Here is a 20,483-nt window from a genome sequence, read left to right as displayed (position 1 = left end):
CATGTTAAAAAAATTGGCCAAAAACGCCATAGTATAGTATGTCGAAAAATGTCAAATTTTGACCCGTCGTAAAAATGGCTAAAAACCCAAATAGTATAGCTCGTAGAGACACCCCCCTCGTGGAAAAGTGGGAATAGTGGCCAAAAAAGTCCAAAAACTTCATAATTTAGCATGTCAAAAAAAATGGCCAAAAACGCCATAGTATAGTATGTCGAAAAATGTCAAATTTTGACCCGTCGTAAAAATGGCTAAAAACAAATAGTATAGCTCGTAGAGACACCCCCTAGTGTACAAAGTGGGAAAAGAGGCCAAAAAAGTCCAAAAACTTCATAATTTAGCATGTCAAAAAAATGGTCAACAACGCCATAGTATAGTATGTCGAAAAAAGTTAAATTTTGACTGCTCCTAAAAATAGCTGAAAATGACATAAAAATAGATTGTAGAGAGGTGTCATAGTATACAGAAGTGGGAATAAAGTCCAAAAAGGCCCAAAACCTCAGAATTTAGTAAAAAAAAATGCCATAGTATAGTATGTTGAAACAAGTCAAATTTTGATTGCTCTTAAAAATTATTGAAAACAACATGTTATATTATTATTATATTATTAGCAAAAAAAAAAATGCCATTATTATTATTATTATTGTCAAATTTTGATTGCTCTTAAAAATTATTATTATTATTTTTCATTTTTAGTTTTATTTTTTTTTGGATAGAATCTCGGACGACATGCTTTACCATAAGTTTTCATGTTAATCTGGACAACATACTATATTGTATTTTGACTTTCATGATATTTTTTCACATATTACACTTTTCTAAAAATATCATATGGTTTGCAGCGGCATTCATACATATGTGCAGTAATTCTTGCCATGTTAAAAACCCCACCAGCCTGTGAAACATTTTGTATCTGTAGTTGCAATTGTGGAGATTTCTGTCGTCATTTAGGCATCAGTTGCCCTTTAGCTGGCAGATCTGCATGTTAGTTTCTGCTTAACACAGTTAGAGGAAATAAAAAGATTTCCAAAATATCTAATCATATATGTGTTAATGTGGGTATGTTCCACTGTCTGCCCTGTAACTTTCTATGGATGAGAATGATGTTTTTTATCCACGACAAAATGAAACCTGGCTAATTTTTAAAATGGTCCGCTTATAAAGTTATATAATTTATATCAGACTGTTTACAGAAATCTTAACTATTATTGGATTTATACTCAGATGTCTAAGCCTTCTATGCTATTTTTTTTTCCCCATTTAGCCAATATTACCTTCAAATGGGGAGTCACTGAAAGTTTTTTCATGCACATACAAATGAAACATTTCAGGTGTTTTGCTTCAGTCTGTCAGACTAGTGGAAAGGAAAATGTCCAAAACACACATTAGTTCAGATTTCTGTTCAATAAATGTAAGCCAAATTGCATATTTAAACTTAAAATCTTAGAGGACATGTACATTTTACATTCACCTGGTGTGCCTCGTCTATTGTCTACCAAAAACTATGGAATTTTACAATACATACTAAATACTGAAAGGCCATTTCCCCAAATTATTTTTTCTCATACTCTCAGCCAGAAATCTCTACTTAAGGTTTGTTCCTATATCATCAAAGCCTGCTTTGTACATAATTTTATTCCTGAAAAAAAAATAGAAATTTTTCTGAATTTCTGATTTAAGAAGTGCTAAAAAGAGAGAGAAAAGATTCCCGTTCAAAAGAAAACTATCTCAAAATAGCAACGGCTTCATCCAATGTTCAGATTTCTACTCATAAAGTTTTTGCAAATAAGTTGATATCTAATTAGATTAGGCATCTATTGAAACATAAAATTCCAGAACACCTGCGATACAAAAAATAAAATAAAAGTAAGTAATTATTTGGGGAATTTTCATGGTAATATCTATTTGTCAAAAGTTTTACTCTATTGATCTGGGGTGTATCCCCTTAAACTCAACCAATAAATCATAAACACTATCTGATGAAAGACAATACAATATTTTATTACTCAAACATGTTTTCCCTTGAAGTTTAGGTCAAACAAGTTTTAAAAGACAAAAAGTAATATAAAACATTTAAACGCAAATACTTCAAAAGCACATTTGAACATGCATGCTGGAGCATCAGTTAAACCAGGCGCTCTTCAGACTCATGTCTAGCTAAAACCTTTAAACTGCAAAACTAAACACTTAAAAAACTACTAAAGTGGAGCTGTGTGGCAAAAAAACAAAAAAACCCTCAAAAGAAGGCGCTCTTTGGTATCATCTAAGGCCATTTTTTTGTACTTTTCAGCCATTATAAAAAATGTATGAAGTATTTTTATGCAGCCATGTTCATAGTCAGTTGCACTGAAATTTAAATGAACACTGAGCTGAACAGCTGACAACAAAAAATACATTTATATTACAATACAAAAGTACATTGTTGACATATTTCAAACAACCAGTTGTTAAACATACTGAATGTTCAGTATTTACGATTTTAAATTAACACCTCGTGTTCCTATGCTGCACCCTCCAGGGGCTCAGATAGAGTTTCATCTAAAGGACCAGCTGTCCTCGTGTCTCTGGGTCCTGCCCAGCAACTCACTCACAGTCACAGACTCGAATGCACTGTGAAAAATTTTCTAACTTACCGAGACTCCCATTTTAACAGTCCTGAATCGTCTTTTGCATAAAGTCTGTGCAGAAAGAGTCAGCTCCGCCTCTCCTGGAGTGAGAAAAAGTTTGTTATAAACATCAAGGCTGCTAAAATGGATTCACTTACATCAAGAAAATGAAAAATGAAACTCATTGGCACTTTTGAAATGTCCGACCCTGCTGTAAACCCATAAAAAAGTTTTTGAGGTGTCTGAAAAATATTCTGATTGTGTTGGTATAAAGGAGCGGTATTTGGCATTGGAGGACATTTTGCTCTCAGGTTGGCTCAGAGGTAGAGAGGCTGCAGATCATCCGAAGGTGACGGTTTAAACCCCAGGCACTGGTGGACAAGAAGGTGGCTGGTGCAGTGACCCTTCAGCTGCTAAAGAGAAATCCAGGTTTTCAAGCGTGACCTGTCCACACACTTCAGTGATGATGATGCTGTGTCCTAAATCCAGGACTAGATACTTCATGTCCATATTTCTCGACCCAATACGTACTTCTTGACTCGTGGACATCATCATATGTTGGACTGAAACTTGTAGTGTAATCCTTGGTAGCGTGGAGCTCTCCTCACTCGTCTCTACACTCATATTCTTTAAAATGCTGAACAACTTGATATGGAAGTGCCTAAATTCATCTTCAGGTGTTGGTCTCTGTGAAGTTTAGACCACCTGAACAGGGTTGGATTAGCAGGTTCAGCAGGATCCATGATGCATCCTTTAACAAGCATCATGAGTGCATTTTCATCCACGTAAAGCCGATGGTTTAATTGGGATACTGGAGTGCTTTGACTTTGGTTTGTGAGCCATCTGGAAGAGTAGAAATGCTGAGTCATCCTGCCTGGAAGCAGATTTTGAGACTCACGGGGTAGGAAACTTAGGTGACATGACAGTTCTGCTGCTTCTGAAAAGAAGCGAGGCAGAGCTTAACAAATCTCCAACTGTCCGTGTGACTTGTGTTTTGGAAAACTGAGAGGGGATGAAAGCTAATCTGACCACACAGACTGTAACAACTGCTCCTTTCCTCTTCCTCTCCTCCTTGTCTTTTCACATCTTACTTTTCTGTCCTCCTTTCATTCCTCTGTAAGCTGCTGTAAAATAATTACAAAAGATACAGTGGGTCGATGCTTTCAGAATAACATCCTCTGAACAGACTCGCGTTGCCTCGTTGTACCCAAAGGCCGGCTGTCTGAAGCTGCCACCTGCTAACTTCAGCAGGAACATGAGGTACAGATGTGTCAGTATGACAGTTCAAATCCAGCGGTGTTTCTGCTATTAGTCCCCTGAGTCCTTACTGTCAGAGTGAGGAGTGTACTTCAGTCGAAATGTCCCTGCGAAAGAAGAAAAATACAGTCACTGTGTTAAAGGTTTGGCGGTGCCAAAACAGTAAAAGCTTGAGCCAAAAAATAACTTTGCTTGATAAGAAACAGCCACTTCTTGAGTATTTTTGGAGAGATTATAGGCTGTACCAAATAAAAACATGATGAGAGGGTTCTAATGTTTTAAAAGTCACATTAAATTCTGTGCCGCAGTTACAAGATGTGACATTAATGGGATTGTGGTGTGAAATCTATGGATAAGGTAACGTTTTTTTTTAACCATGTGCTCACAAGTTATATCTTGTGATAGCAAGTCTGCGCACAAGATAATGGCTTGTTCCCACAACGTAATAACTTGTTCCCACATCATAACATGTTTCCACAAGGTAGTAATATTTGTACACAAGATACTAACTCCTTCCCAAAAGATAATTACCTTGTTCCCAAAACTTGCTGCCAACTTTTTCACACAAGAAAATAATTTGCTTCCACAAGGTTACTAACTTTTTCCCGCAAGATAATAACATGTTCTGGCAAGATAGTAATGTTTGTGCACAAGAAAAAGATGATAACTTGTTGCCACAAGATAAGTTTTGCGCACAAGAAAATAATTTGTTCCCACAAGGTAACTAATTAGTTCCCACAAGATAATTAACTTGTTCCCAGAAGACAATAACGTTGTCCCAAAAGATATTAACTTCTGTGCACAAGATCATAACTTGTTTCTAAAAGATAATAACATGTTTCCACAAGAAGATAACTTTTGCGCACAGGAAAATGATTGGTTACCAAAGATAATTAACTTGTTCCCACAACATAATAACATAAAGATAATAACTAAATTAATACGCAAAATGTGTCACAGAGCCAGAAAAAAATAGTTTAGTGATAGAAGTAAATATAGTTTTTTTTTCTTCAGACAAATGTCAATTATCAATTCTCGTAAAATCACAGAATTTATCTTTCATGTCATGACAGAAGGCTGCAGTCTAAACATTAGTGTCAAAGCCATTTATTGATAGCACGTCTATAGTAGTTTAGTAGCTATCGATCCCATGAGTTTTAAATTACAAATTACTATTCAACACTGGTTCAACTGGTTTACTCCCTCACCTTGCTGTGCTGAATCCATGGCCGGCTGTTTGCACTCCTCGGCTCTGTGTCCTGTGGCACCGCAGTTGTAACATGACACGTTCCCTGCTGCCCGTTTCTGGCTCCCATTTCCCACAATACCATGGGGCTGGTAAAAGGCAAAACCTTGCTGCTGATCATGTGACACAGGGCTGTGGCGGTAGAGAGGCGGTGGCACCATCATTGGGTAGGAGAAGGGCGAGGCTCCGGGGCCGGTGGCGCTGGACGAGGCAATTAGGGGGCTGAGGTGGAGCAGGGGACCCAGGGTGAAGAGCGAGGGGCCAGCCGAGAACGGCTGCAGGTACCCAGCTGCTGCGTATCCAGGCAACGCCCCGTAGGCACCACAGTTGCCCCGACAACCGCAGGAGCTGCAGACACACATGGAGGGGGTGTGACCTGAACTTTGATCCAATGAGGAGGCAGAGGAGGGTGAAGGGGAGGGGCTAGAGGTATTTGGGGCTGGGAAGTAAGTGTTGCCAGGCACTGCAGCCACAGGGACACTGCTTGTAGTTGCCATGGAGCTGCCAGACTTTGTGGAGGGACAGGAGGAGGAAGAGAACGAGGCAGGTGGGTAGGAGTAATATCCAGATGGAGAAGTGGATGAAGAGGACGAGAGGTGGAAGTGCAGAGGGGGGTGGGAGACGTGGTGAAGGCTGTTAGAGGTGGAGGTCAGAGCAGAGCTGGTCTCTACCATCAGACCCACGGCGCCTCCCGCCAGGCCGCGGCAAACCAGCGAGTCCTGGAGTGTGGAGGAGCTGTCCATGTTGAGACCAGGGAACAGGGTCTCCAGCCTCACCCCCATCCCCACACTGAGCCCCGTACTGAAGCCTGCGCCGGCTACAGGCAGGCCCGAGCCCAGCGGCTTAGTCCTGTCCTCGGTGCACAGTGGAGGGGGCCTGGGCTTACGAGGGGAGGTCAGGATGCGTGCTGGGTTTGAGACCGGAGAGAGAAGGGTCTGGGGAAAACTGGCCTGTTGGTGGTAAGGAGACTGCGGGAGAGCGAGGGGGTGGTGGGAGGAGCAGGACGGAGGGTGAGGAGGAGCTGGATCGGTTTGGACAGGTAGAACCTGGGCTGTGGGACGACTGGAGCCTGTGGGGCAGCTGGAGTTCAGGATGAAGAGACAGGACCGATCCTTCTCTGGACCCCCTCCTGCTGTGTCTGGACCTGACACACCTGGAACACAGAGACACGGTGTTGTGTATATAAGCCTAATCCCAATTAAATGCCCAACCAGCCCGGTGTGGGTACACGTTTTCACAATTAAAGCCCTGACTCAATTCGAGGCCTGGTTACCGTGCTCTTCATTTTTATAGAAGTTCTTTGGATGTATAAAACTGGGTTTTTGGCTACCTGCTGAGCTCACATTAGTTAGCTGCTTATATCCGGCATACAAATACATATGACTAAACTTTTGGCAAAATGGACATGCTACACACATTAATAGCTTGGTACGATTCTCCACAATTCAGTCATTCAGTTCATTTTACTGAAACAATAAGCAACAAAAAAAGGCATTAATACCTGCATAGTAAACAAGAGAGATGCAAAAAAGAGGTTTAAATAACATTTTGATTGTATTTTTGTGTGGAAATAAAAGCCCATTAAGGCAAATATTACAAAAATAACACACAACTCAGTTACCACTAACACTACTTTGAAGTTGCTACTGTCCATTTTTCAGGATTTTCATTCTAATAATAATAATAATGATAATTCAACAGTCTTGTGAGAAAGCTTACGCCTGTGAATGTCTCTGGTCCTCTCGAAGGTGGAGTCGCAGCAGAGTGGTGTACGGGGGGAGCAGGAAGAGCTGGAGTAGCCTGAGGACGAGCTGCTGTCTGTTGAGACGGGGTGATGGTGCGGCGCAGCGTCCACCTCCACACGCAGCTCTCCTAAAACACATAATACCCCAAACTGTTTTAACCTTTCCAATTCAGAGAACTGAGCTCTGAGGCTGTTTCACAACCGTACAAATCCATATGTTTCTCCTGGGAGCTGCCCAGCGCAAACACTGTTTCCCACGACTGGACACAAGAGCAGCAAAGACACTTTATGGCCCTATTATTTATTATTTCATAGTATAAGTGATTTACACTGAGAATTGTTTTTGTACTTTTAGTATACATAAGGTGCCAGAGTACATGAAACACCATCAAAATAGAGCTTGTTTATCAAAAATAGCGTCAGTGGAGGATCCCCTGCACCCCCACACAAAGATCCTAACTAACCCCCCAATGTCCTAAAATCCTTGAAATATCCAAAAAAATCCCAGAAACTTCCTAAAGCCTGAGAAAAGTCTTAAAACCCTAAAAATGTCTTAAAATCCTGGAATTGGGCTAAATCCTAGGAATGTCCTCAAACCCTGGTAATGTCCAAAGATTCGAGAAATGTCCTAAAATCCCAGAAACATCCTGAAATTCTTGCATTGTGGTAAAATCCTAGAAACCTCCTTAAATTCTAAAAATGTCCTAAAATCCTAGAAATGTCCTAAAATCCTTGAGACATGCATGGGGCTGCTGCAACTGGCTCCTGGCCTGCTTTAATTTTACAGAAGTGGCCCCCAAGCAAAGCATGTGAGTATTCCTGCTTTACAGTTTAATTATAAGTAATATTCAAATGAATCAACTTTGGGCCACTAGCAGCAAACATTTTACCTGGTTTCACATCTAAGCATTGTTAATATAGGTGTAAAAATAAGAATAATGAGCAGAGGAAACCTGAGATGAACCAGCTGTGTTACCTGCGGTGGAGGTGGGATGTGCTGAGGGTCCAATGTGACTGGAAGGCGTCACCCTGGCGATGCCGCTGCAGGGCCGCTTCTCCATCTTCATCTCCCGGCTGGGGACACATACAGAGGTAGAGAGATGTGATGCATGTTGTGATTCTTCCTGTTTTGTAAACATCATGTTTATTTTTAGTACTATATTTTTAGCAAATGTATAAGACATGTGCTGTTGTTATAGTAAATTTCATATGATGGAGGAACAGAACAAATTATCCTTAATACCAGAGCTGTGGACTCAAGTCACAAAACTGATGACTTGACGAGATAAAAAATGACATTGACAATGATAACACCTTGACCGGGGCTTTCCTAACAGTGAGTTCGGACTTTACTTGGACACTGGGTCTTTTGACTTGAAAATAATTGACACTTATATCACTGATGAAAGTCGGAAAAAAATATACAATAAATTTAAGATAAATTTGTTTGCAAACAAAAACCAAACAGTTGTCAGTAAAAAGTGAAATATAGAGATGGTGCAAGTCAACAATTACAGATGGAGATGCAGCAACTTCAAACTTGTTTCAGCAAATAAATATAAATTTTAAAAAAGCAATCAGGCATTTTGAAACTTAGAGCTTAAGACTTGGGACCTGACTTGGAACTTATCAGTCTTGACTCAGGATTTGAGATCAAAGACTTGAGACTTGCTTGTGACTTGCAAAACAATAAGTTGGTCTCACATCTGCCAAATAACATGCATTTAAAATTTTAAAGTTTCCTTAAATTATGGATTAGGTTTTGTCAGAAACCTGTTTTGTATAAATAAACTCTCAGTTTAGGCCCAAAAGTTGAACATCAGTCAGTGTCCACCTCTCACCACTGGAGGGAGACGTTATCCACTCAATGTGCTCCTAATTGTCCCAACTGCTCCTCTGCAAACATGACATGGAAAACCATTGCAGGAACTTTCCATTTTCCGTGTCTTGTTTAAGCATGCAAACACAAACACACGCACACGTGTTGCTATCTGCCTTATGGAAACCTGTTGATACTGGGAATGGAAACACGATTGAGAGATAATAAGAGCTGGTTCACATGTGAACAACCCAGGTGTGCGTGTGTTTGTGTAGGTAAGAGGGTCAGATCATGGGGACGCATTTGCTTATGAGTGCTTGTTTTTGTGTTTTTGCATGTGTTTCTGCTGCTTATCTCCTCATAAGAATATCTTATCGCTGCAGCCCACTTACAGCTGGTTAACCATTGATGCTGTACGGACGGGTACCGATGTATGTGTACTGCTGAAATCAGCGACTGATCTGTCTGTCTGTTAATCTTTAATAGGACAAAGCATCTGCTGACTTCTCCAGGCACTGCTACACAGATCTGCAGAACTAACACCAGCGAGTCTTATGTTGAAGTCAAAGTGCGCTGCATGGGGACAGCAGCAGCCCTGCATCCACACTGAATTCAGCACCTCTACTTAATGGAAATTTCTTATTGACCAAACTATTATGCAAGCAGAAAAACCAATTCAAGCTGTAATGTATAATCTCTTGATTTTCTCCAGATGTTCTGGCAGATTCTGAGCTTGTGAGAGATGCATGCCGAACCCACTTCTGGCTCAGACTGACACATACAGTAGATGTTACTCATAACTCAGCCTAGTCTAACAGGATGACACTTTACTCCCATGGAGTTTACACACAAGGGATTTAAACTGCCAAAACTCAAGAGTGTGCAATTTAAGACTGAGAGAATAGGAAGCCTTATGCGACAATATATAAATCTGTCCTTGCTTCCCTGTTGACTTGAATTTTATTTTATTATTGGCTTTTGGAGTGGCAGGATAATAAAGACAAGCAATATTATTTACATAAGCACCATGAGCACTCAGAGGCAGGTGTAGATTTCGTTAGTACCAACAAAAAGATTGGAGCTACTAACATATTGATGAAAATATACCTTAATTTTCTTCTGCAAACAGTTTTCCCCAAAAATTCGTTTTGCTCACGTTTTAAGAATGAGACCCAACGTTTTTTTTTCTTGAATTCAACGAACACAAATGATTTTATGTTTTGATATACCAGTGTGATTAGTGATTTTTGGCGTTCATTACTGACTTTTGTAGCTCGAGTTGAGTCTTTTGCAGCTCTAGTTGTGTCTTGAGTTTCTTCTTTGCTCCTTGGGTCAGGTCGTACTTGTTCAGGTCCTCCTCTGTCAGCGCTAAAAACTGCAGGTCGCACAGAAAAAAAAAAAAAAAAATCAGACATGCTGGTTCGAGCTTTAAAAGCTTACATGTGATTTCACAGAGCTCATATGCATTTTTAGCAATAAATATCCGTGACTTTTCCATGACTTGTTTATTTTACAGCCTATTTTCAAAGAAAACATGCCTTCAAAAACCACATTTTCTTTAAGAAAAAATGCAATTTTACAGAAAACATTTTAGCATTTGTTTTAAATTATTTTTCTGAGGAGGACATTTTTGGTTTTTTGTTTTTTCTTTAAAAGGTTTTGGCAATTTTTGAAGAAAAACATGCCTTTTAAACATGTGCATACTTTCTTCAAAAATCAACAGATAATTACACTATTTATCATAGCCAGAAACTGTAAAAACAGAAAGTAAATACTGTGCAGTACTGATTTCAGTGTGTAATTAAGTGTACTTGTTTCCTGTACGATACCTAGAATAAATGAATGTGTTTAAAGCTGAATCACCTCCTCCATGGTGAGCTGTTTGAACACAGGGTAATACTTATGGAGCCGGAGCCTGCGCAGCCAGTCCAGGATGCCGTTTTGCTCTGGAGTGTTGAGCTGGGACTGGGACGGTGCCTGTGTGTGGGACTGGGAACGAGACAGGGAATGGGACTGGGGGTATGAAAGGGACTGGGAATGTGAGTGGGATGCTGGTTGGGAATGGGACAGGTGCAGGGACTGAGGCTGTACGCTGGACTGACTGCTGGTTTGAGGGTGGAGGTGGTGCTGGGAGTGCTGCGGAGAGTATGAGTGCGACTGAATGTGTTGGAGATGCGGCTGAGAGGAGGGTTCACCTCCGCCAGCCAAGGAGCACTGGGCGGGCAGGGCTGGCACAGGGGGAGGGAGGGAGGACAGCTGGGGGGAGTGCTGGGGAGGAGGAATGGAGGGAGGCAGAGGAGGGGGGAGGGAGGAGAGGTGAGGAGAGGGGCGAGTCATGACAGAGCTGTGGGTACTGACGACGGGCTGGACGCTGGCCACTCTGTACACCGCCCTGAGAGAGGAGATACAGTCAGAGGGGCACAAATCAAGATGAATGACAAAAAACGCGTTCACATTGTGGGTCCACGTGACCCAAATCTGATTTTTTGACCCATATGTTTACTGGTAGTATAAACAGCACAAATCACATGAAATCTGATCTTTTCAAACCAAATCTGGGCCACTTTTGTTTGTCGTTCTAAATCAGATACAGGTCAGATTTTTTTTAAAATGCCACCTCAGTCTGAACACCCAGGTGACCCATATCGAAATTCAATGTGACTTTTAAATCAATCTAGGCCAACATCCTTCCATAAAATGAAGAAAAACTTTGTCCGTTAGTCCGTCATCCATTTTATTCTTCGATGGATTGCCCAGTCAATCTGAAATTGCACATGGCCATTGGGAACTGCCATACGTAAAGTCTGACGAAGCCTTTTGTCTCATTCACCCACTTCCTGTGCCCGCTTTGTATATAAATACTTCAGAAATAATGCTGACGCTAAAAAATTCACCAATAAGTAGTCACATTGATGGCATCCATGTTTATTATGGACTGCTTCTCCTGGTCTACCTTTGCGTCTTCTTCTTCTTTTGGGCATGCGGGCCACATCAGGGCCAAGACCAGTTCACACTGGAGTCTGATATTGGCCACATTTTAAACAATAATGTGAATAGCTGCATTAAAAACATTGTATCTAGCAAAAAATTCCGAATTAAGCACTAAGGCTTGCAGTGTGAGCGTGGTGAAAGAGAGAGAAAATCTTACCTGTTGGCTCCTCTGTACTGAACCATACAGCCAAGGTCTGAGGGACAGAGTGAGAAGAAAAAGATGTCCATCATCATCATCATCATCATCACCATCATCATCATCAACAACACAAAAATGTTTTTAAAAAACCCTGAGTGAGGGTAAAACCCAGATAATGCTTGTTTGATTGAAATTTTTGCATTAACAAAAAGTAACAGTAAGACACTGGTATCGCTAGGAAATTCAGCTGGTACAACAGAGTTTCAATGTGCAAAAATGCCTCAAAATCTCAAAAGCACAAAAAACTCTGACTACTCTCACAAGTTAGACTAATTTCTGTGAAAACTTGGGTGTATTCACAAGAATGGGTCGGCTGAACGGACAATCCAAAAACATTAATAATAATAATAATAATAGCAAAAAACAATAGATTTATTAAGAGTTTGCAGACTTGATCAATCTGTTCTTTTCGGAAAGCAGTGTAAAGTGATATAAACCCATTTTCCACGTGTTCAACGCAATAAATGTGATAACAGACTCATATCCAGCATATGAAGAATGAGCTGCAATATACTGTGGTGGAGGGCAGAGCTCTTTGTGTTTGTGGAGGCAAATTACAGCAACGACACATTTATATTTGCCCTGCTTCCCTGGGGTCTCCTGTGAGTCTGACACACACACACACACACACACACACACACACACACACACACACACACACACAGAAACACATGCAAAAGTACAAGCATACAAGCACAGATATACATTGCACTAACGGCTATAAATACTCTCCGGGATGAAGTCACACTCACAGAATCTCACACACACTCTCACACACACACACACACACACACACACACACACACACACACACACACACACACACACACACACACACACACACAACACACACACACACACACACAAACATGAGGTCACCACACTCTAGGCTTCCCAACACAAACATGCCACGCTGAATTCCCACACTAGACTAAAATAGACCCCGTCCACTCCCTGCGACACCTCCAACACAAACTGCCTGCAGGCTCACCTGTCTCACCTCCTCACTACCACCAGCCAAGACCTCGGCTCACAGCCTTGTCCTTTCTATTACCTCTTTTTCTTCACTCCCCTCTCTCTTCCCCAACACCAAAACCCAGACAAGAAGTCTTTTAACTTGCCCGTCTTCCCCTGTCTATCCTTGGCACCATCTTCCCCTGCATCTAAGAATAGGGATCTCCTGTTTTATGTCCCTGCTGCCCTCTTTAGAGACGCACACATTCATGACATTTACAGTTTAGCTTATCTTATTTGTCGACTCATATTCAGATATCAAGGGGAATCTTTTTGAAACTTATCTTATGATTTCTCCTATATGTAGTCTCCTGTTTATCTACATTTAAAATAAAAGGACAGACACAGAAATGATATTAAATCCCCCCAAAAATCATGAAAAAAGACAACAAACCAAAATAAAGACTTACTAGAGCTGGAGGTAAATGGACAGGTCGGGGCTACAGGAGCCGTAGGAAGTGGGGAGGGTAATGGAGGGAGGGAGGAGGGGAGGGAGGCAGGAGGACAGCTGGGTGAGAGAGGCCTGGTGGAGGTGAAGAACAGCTGGATGCTGTGGTGCTGGAGGACATGGCAGGGCAGTGCTGTCAGACACCTGGCCACAGGCAGAGACATGGACAGCAGGGAGGACAGAGAGCGAGTCAGACAGACATGGGGAGGGTGAAAAAAGCAAAAAACAATAAAGCGATGAAAGGGCCCTCGCACCCCTATGTATGTCGGGTAATGGTGAACTCCAGCTAAAGCGTTTCATTAATTTCAGCGAAAGTTGGATCAGGCAAGAAGAGAGTTTGGACCCTGGAGTGAAATATTTCACATGATGTAGCACTTCCAGCGCCCACTAGATGGCAATGGAGGGCACAAAAATTCCACGTCATCTTGGTGTGTACGTAATTTGCAGACCAAAATCATGACAACTTCATGTAAATTACTTATTTAATAAATATTTTTTTTAAAAACTATTTGAATGTTGAGTTTGAACCTCATCCAGGGCAAGTAAGTTTTACAGGGGCTTCCCCAGAGAAAGAGTCTGAAGTGCAAAAAAAACTTAAAACACAGTTGGTGTCAGATGCATCGGCTCGGTCTGTTAAATCACTTACTCGTAAACTGTAAGACCACAAGTGTCAGAGGGTTTGGCTCAGTGGGTAACTCAGGCGGTTAGTGTGCCTGAGGTTGCTGGTTCAGGTCTTATCTGGGACTGGTTAATTTTGACTTTTATGACATAAATAAAATATCGTCTGATATATGCCTGCTCTGCTGATATAAGTCATCGATGATGTACCTTGCAACAAACACTTAAAACAGTTAAAAAACACACAATCGTCTCTCCTTGTCTTCTGAATGTCCATATACTGAATACTGAATTTCCCTGCCAAGAGCTTAGTTATTTATATGCTTGACTCATATATCAGTCAAGTTTTCTACAGACGTCACTGCCGATAATGAGCTAAAGCGCATGTCGAAAACATGCAAAGTGTCAGGAGGTTTGGCTCAGTGGGTAAATCAGGCGGTTAGCATGCCTGAGGTTGCTGGTTCAAGCCTCGTCTAGGACGGGTGTTAATTGAGTTTTATGTCTAAAATAAAATATCGGCTGATAGGTCGGTCTGCTCTGCTGATATAAGTCATTGATGATGTACCCTGCAACACACTTAAAACAGTTCTAAAAACACACAAAGACTGAGCTAAACTTAGGTTAAGAGGCAGGAAACCCAAACTCTCTTAAATAAACATTGATTCCCGAATTAGCTCAATCAAATTTTCCTCAACTCACACAAACCTGTCCGTAATGGGACAGAGATAACACTAAAAACGGTGTGTGTTATGGTACTAACCTGGGGTCCAGCTCAATGGACTGAGAAGGAATTTCTCCACTCCGTCGTCAGGAAATGCTTGTGACAGCTTAGAAAACAAAAAGGTTTAACTATTAAGACATGAAAACATACTAAACAAAGCACATAGTGTTATTACGTTTCTATGCAGATGATACTCAGGTATATTGTTTCGACGACACAAATGAACAGTTGATGAAATATAGTTCATTTAGGTAACTCAAACAAAGGCTGCACTGAAGCAACAAACACTAAGGATACTTGCTTAAAAGGACAGACACTTTTTTTCACTTTATATTGTTTTCTTTTTGCTTGGATTTTATGCTGTTTAATTGCTGTTATTTTTTTGTAAGGTGACCTTGAGTGTCCTGAAAGGCACCCATAAATAAAAATCTATTATCATTATTATTATTATTATGATTATTGGAGATAGCAATGGGGGCAAAAGATTAAAGGGAGGGTTTGTCATTTTATACTTTATTTTTAAAAATAAATAAATAAATAATAATAAAATGTAATAAAATCAATAAAATGATAACAATAATAATAATTATAGTAATAGGCTAATGCATTGAATTGAGCTATCATTTAATCATACTGTCAAGCATAGGAAATATATTGGATTGTTTTAATAACTTTAAAGAAGCCTACTTAAAGTGTTCCCTGTGCAGTTGTATTATTTAGAGAAATATAAGTATGGGACTGGGACTTTGTATCGACAAATACTTAATATTAAATATATAAAATGCAAAAATACGTCATCGAGACATCCTTGGATTACACTTGTAAAAGATTAATTTGTTGAATAAACAGTACTATTCACTATTATTATTAATATTATTATTTAGTAGTAGTGGTAGTAGTATTATTAGTATTAGTATTATCATTATCAATCTGTGAAAGTAAACATCTGTGCTTCAACAGTGGTCCTGACTGGGTCATCAGCTCCGTTACCTCCTGCTGAGTTTTGACGACTGAGGACACAAAGCCATCGGACCAGTTGGCCTGTAGGAGGGAGTGCAAAGGAGGAAGGAGGTGATGGAGTAGAAGAAGCAGAACAGCAGGTGGACATAAAGGGTAAAAATATTAAGAGATGAATACAGAAAATTTGGGAATGTGGGAAGGAGTCTGTGTTTACACTGAACCCACCTCAAACACATATTCACTGGTGTCTTCAGACTTATGTGTCACTCCTCTCAGCACCACCCTCTCGATCACCACTGAAAGAAGCACAGATTATTCAACACACGATTAAAACACTTCACATGTTTCAGACAGTTGCTTGTCACATCAGTCATGAATACTGTGTTGGATTAAACTGCCAGGAGGAATTTAAACTTGGCCTCCTCTCAAACGTAAGAAATCATGTGGGGACAAAAGCAGATTAGTTACAAGTTTAATCATGCCATCAGGTATAAGTACATTGACTTTGAAAGTTTAAGCATAACACACAATTACTTCAGTGTACAGTGTGTTCTTAAAGTTGGTAGGATTGTTGATTCCATGTCTTCTCCAGATGTTCAGATTTTATTCCTATATTATGTTGCAAAATATCTCACTTTCCCCAACCAGTGTTAATTTTGGCAGCTATTTTAGATAAAGTCTTACGCTTTTGTCACATTTTAGTCATTTTTTATCCTTCATAGCTTTAGTCTAGTTTTAGTCATTTAATCATTACTTTTAGTCAAGATGTTTTTTTGTTCTATTTAAACTAATCCCATTAGACTAATACTGGCGTCAGAAGTTAGAATCAAGGTGACAGGTTGTGTAAAAAAAATCATTCAGACATTTTTTTTTTTCTATAACAACAAATCATTTCTACACATGCAGAAACTTGCATTTCTCCAGTTTTTGACAGGTTTAAGGAAGCAGTGTGGCACCCCTTTCTGTTCACAAACTCTCATTTTTACAGCTAAACAGGGTTAAAATATGTCTTTGAAAAACACATTTAGAGAGAAACAGACAGTGAAGTAACATAATCTTGATTTGTATTCGATGAGGACCTCCTAGTTTTATTTTGGTCTGACTTCAGAGACGGATGAGGGCGGCGGGTAAGTCTGTTGATCCAGCTCTATACTCTTCTGGGTCTAATTCATGAAATGTTAGTAAATCTGTGAGCAGATGGTACTAAAAACCTACACCAGATTTATGAACGCCATGGAAAACTCAGATTTGATCGTAGGCACGTGTGCATCTTCATAAATGCAAATCAATCATAAATTGAAACACGCTCCTGCTTGTAAGCAATTAGCATACATCCCAGCAATAAAAATTACTATGGATGAGTGCATCCTTTTTGAACTGACAACATGCCGCAAATAAAGAAAGAGAGAGAAAAACTTTTCTGACACTAATGACAAACAATATTTATCTGCATTCCTTTTTTTACACAAACACTACGAGAGGTCAATATCAGGTGTAGATTTTGTTAGAACCTAAGAAAAGACTGAGCGACTAATAATTAAATGAATGCCGGAATACACGTAAATTTCCTCCTGCAAACATTTTATACACAAATTCGTTCTGCTCTCGTTTCATGAATGACATTCTTTGTGACTGCGGTGGTGAGCAATATGAAAATGCGTAAGTACAGCCTAAAGCTCAACCAAGAGCCAGAGAGCCTGCCGAGATGTGCCCGATGTTGTAAATTACATTGTTTGGCGGCGATGGGGGGTCAGTTCATGCACATACTACCCACATAGCTGGTTGAAAATTAGCAAAGTACCCCTTTAATGACTTAAAGATCTCTCTGTGCACTCAGAGTCCTGCAGCTACCTGAACTGAACATTTTGTCCATCAGTTGAAGCTAAAATCTTGCCAACAAGTGCTCCATGTACAGTATATGCACTCCAATTTGCCAATCTGGACAGAAAACCCCTGCCAAAGCCCTACCCACAGCTGCTGCTACAACTCATTCAGGATGGTGCTCTCCATCTGGAATTCAACCTCCCCAATTCTGCTATCTGTCTGGTCCAACCTGTATTCTGTCCTCTTTCCGCCTGTAGCTATTTGTACCAAATTAATAACACTGGGGCTGGCCAAGACTATCAAGGCAGTTACATCTCGAGGCCTTTGTGTAATCATCCAGGCCTCGATTCTGGCACCAAATCCTCTTGACAGGCCCCTACGCCCTCATTCCGTATTGTCCAAGCACATGATGTTTGTAATAAAAGTTCTTGTATTAGAACTTTTCTATGTGTGCGTTTTTTTAGGCTTTACCCTTTGAAACCTGAATCAGTGTAACTTTTCTTGTGCAGCATTCAGACGCCTTTCATTTAAACCTTTAAAACCTTAGTAAATTGATTTCTTTTGACAACATGAAAAAGGGGTAATGAGCAATTCAGCAAGAAATGTCCCCATAAATCGCAAGAAAATTTGTAAAAGGTGACATGAAAAATGACATGAAAAAAAAAACAAAAACATATTAGAAAAATGTGTAAAAAAAAAAAATTATGTTACAGAAATAAAAATGTATACATTATTTTTAAAAGATGTTCCAGGTAATTTCCTTTTTTGTTTTTTACCTCTTCTTTTTTGCCAATTTTCAGGAATTTTTCCTGTAACTTTAACTAATTTTTTTTTATAATTTTCGTGGGGCTTGCTCATTGCCTTTTTATGTCATGTCTTATATTCTTGAACAAATTCAGGTGAATTTTCTCAGCTTTCAAAAGATTACCTTGGTCTTTTCCTGTCAAATTGCACATAGGCCTTTTTTTTAAACAGAACTTGTATTCAGTAAATCTCTATGGACATACATCTGTCTCACATGAGTTAAGACAATATGCATTCACATGTGTGTCTGCATCTATGTATGGTTGCACGCCTCAGGTGCAGAAGCAGGTTAGGGCTGCTCCACTGCTATTAGATCCATGTCATTATGTAGAAAGTGAGAGTGAGTTGAAATGGTGGGAATACTAAATGAATGTGAGTGTGTGTGTGCGTGTGTGTGCGTGCACCCAGAGGACCTCCAGGTAAAGGTTCTAACATATCAGACTCTATCTGAAAACACATGAGGCGTGCAGGCACAAGCAGCAGGGGAGGAGATGACGAGGGAAGGCGGAGACGAATAACGATGGGGATAAAGGAGGAAAGACAGAGGAGTCGCTTTCATCACTCACACACACACACACACACACACACACACACACACACACACACACACACACACACACACACACAGTGCCTGTTGGGCAGCAGCTGTGGAAGGCTTTAAATGCCGCCTGCCATTCACACTAATCTCGCTTGCCACACACACACACACACATCATGAAGTCCAAGAGTGTGTGTGCATGACATGATCAAAGGAATAATTTCAAGTATCTCAGGAAGAGATACTTCTATATGGTGATAAATATCTTTTAAGTTGGTTGTGTGTCTTTAATCCTTTTAAACCTAGAGCAACATCATTTTTCTTGAGCTGCATTTAGACGACTTTCTCAAGTATTCAAATCTTTGGACCCTTAGTCAATCGGTTTGAGTTCTTTCAAAAACATTGGGGTATAAGATAATGAGCAAGTTGGTGAAAAATGTGGAAAATTATTTAAAAAAAAAAACAACAACTTGTAAGAAATATTTTAAAAAGCTAGGGAAGAATGTCCAGAAAACTATATTCATAATTATCATACAAATATATTTAAAATTATGTTATGCATTGTATATTTTGTAAAACTGTAAAATTATTACTGTAGTTTTTTATTTCCATAACTCTGTCATTTATCATACCACCAAAAGAGTAGGGAAAAATGTCTAGAAACTTTATTTATAATTAGCATCATTTTAAAATTATGTTACTAAAATTATAATTATTTTAAGCACTTTTTGGGTAATTTCTTTGTTTTGACTGTCCCTTTTTTTCTATTTTCAGATCATTTTCTTCTTTTCACAAATTTCTTGCACATTATTGGGACGCTCGCTGCCGTCTAACCATGTTTTTGAAAGAAATCAAACAAATGATTTCAGGCTTCAAAGAGTTAACTACAGTTTGTGTGTGTGTGCCAGAAAAAACACACTGTAAAACCAAGACATGAGGTGTGGCTGATTCTGCTCGGCCTGAGGTAAAAAAAAAAACTGTAAACACACACAGGGAAAATAGCACGGCATGGCATATAAACTGAATTGTGTGTTCCTGTAAGAGTGTTTGTGTTCGCTTCCCTGCATTTGTGCTTTATATGTTTATATGTTGTACATGCTGAATACAACTCTGTGTGTGTGTTTATGTTGTTGACAGCTATGTGGTGTGACCATGAGGCAGTGGATTGTTGAGTATTGTGTTACAGACAGAGGCTGGAGGCCAAGACAATAACAGACGGGCTTGGTGAGGCTTGCCCTGACTAAAACCCAACACTGTACACCCCGAGACACCAGCTGGTCTCTCAGAGACTGATATCACTTCAATGATAATGGAAGATATCCTGAGGTGATCAGATGGTCTTATGAATAACCAATAATTCAGTGTGCATGTGATCGTGATGAATGGACAACAAGGTGCTGCTATCAACTTTTGCTAATGTAAGATTTTTGCCCAAGTGGCAACCTCTGAGACTGGAAAATGATCCTAACACAAAGTGCAAAAAGAATGGCCACTTAAGGATGGCAATCCCCACAAACCTCCATGTTAAAACGCCTAAAAAACTTCACAGCAGAAAATAACTTTTTAAAGCCTGGTGCAAAAAGCAGTTTTGGTCCCTATTAGAATTGGGAAGTATCCGGTATTATATACCAACCAGGGTATTTCGAAATCCTGAAGGTATGTTTTTCAACACTATCATAAATACTGGTGCACAGCAC

The 20,483-nt window shown here is 39.9% G+C and overlaps 1 protein-coding gene across 1 annotated transcript in view; it reads right to left on the bottom strand.

Moving 5' to 3' along the window:
• Positions 1–1,974: 1,974 nt before the first annotated feature.
• The window catches only part of zcchc14 (zinc finger, CCHC domain containing 14), a 34,048-nt gene continuing 15,539 nt past the window's right edge, over positions 1,975–20,483 (bottom strand). Inside the window, 12 exon segments of the mRNA XM_042496275.1 lie at positions 1,975–3,967; positions 5,069–6,259; positions 6,826–6,978; positions 7,827–7,924; positions 9,935–10,044; positions 10,533–11,061; positions 11,818–11,854; positions 13,284–13,465; positions 14,700–14,724; positions 14,727–14,767; positions 15,631–15,701; positions 15,846–15,916. Coding sequence (XP_042352209.1) covers positions 3,912–3,967; positions 5,069–6,259; positions 6,826–6,978; positions 7,827–7,924; positions 9,935–10,044; positions 10,533–11,061; positions 11,818–11,854; positions 13,284–13,465; positions 14,700–14,724; positions 14,727–14,767; positions 15,631–15,701; positions 15,846–15,916 — 2,564 coding nt within the window. The 3' untranslated portion in view covers positions 1,975–3,911.

The sequence above is a fragment of the Plectropomus leopardus genome, chromosome 11 (assembly GCF_008729295.1).
Source record: "Plectropomus leopardus isolate mb chromosome 11, YSFRI_Pleo_2.0, whole genome shotgun sequence".
NCBI lineage: Eukaryota > Metazoa > Chordata > Actinopteri > Perciformes > Serranidae > Plectropomus > Plectropomus leopardus.
This window is presented reverse-complemented; position numbering and strand designations above follow the sequence as displayed.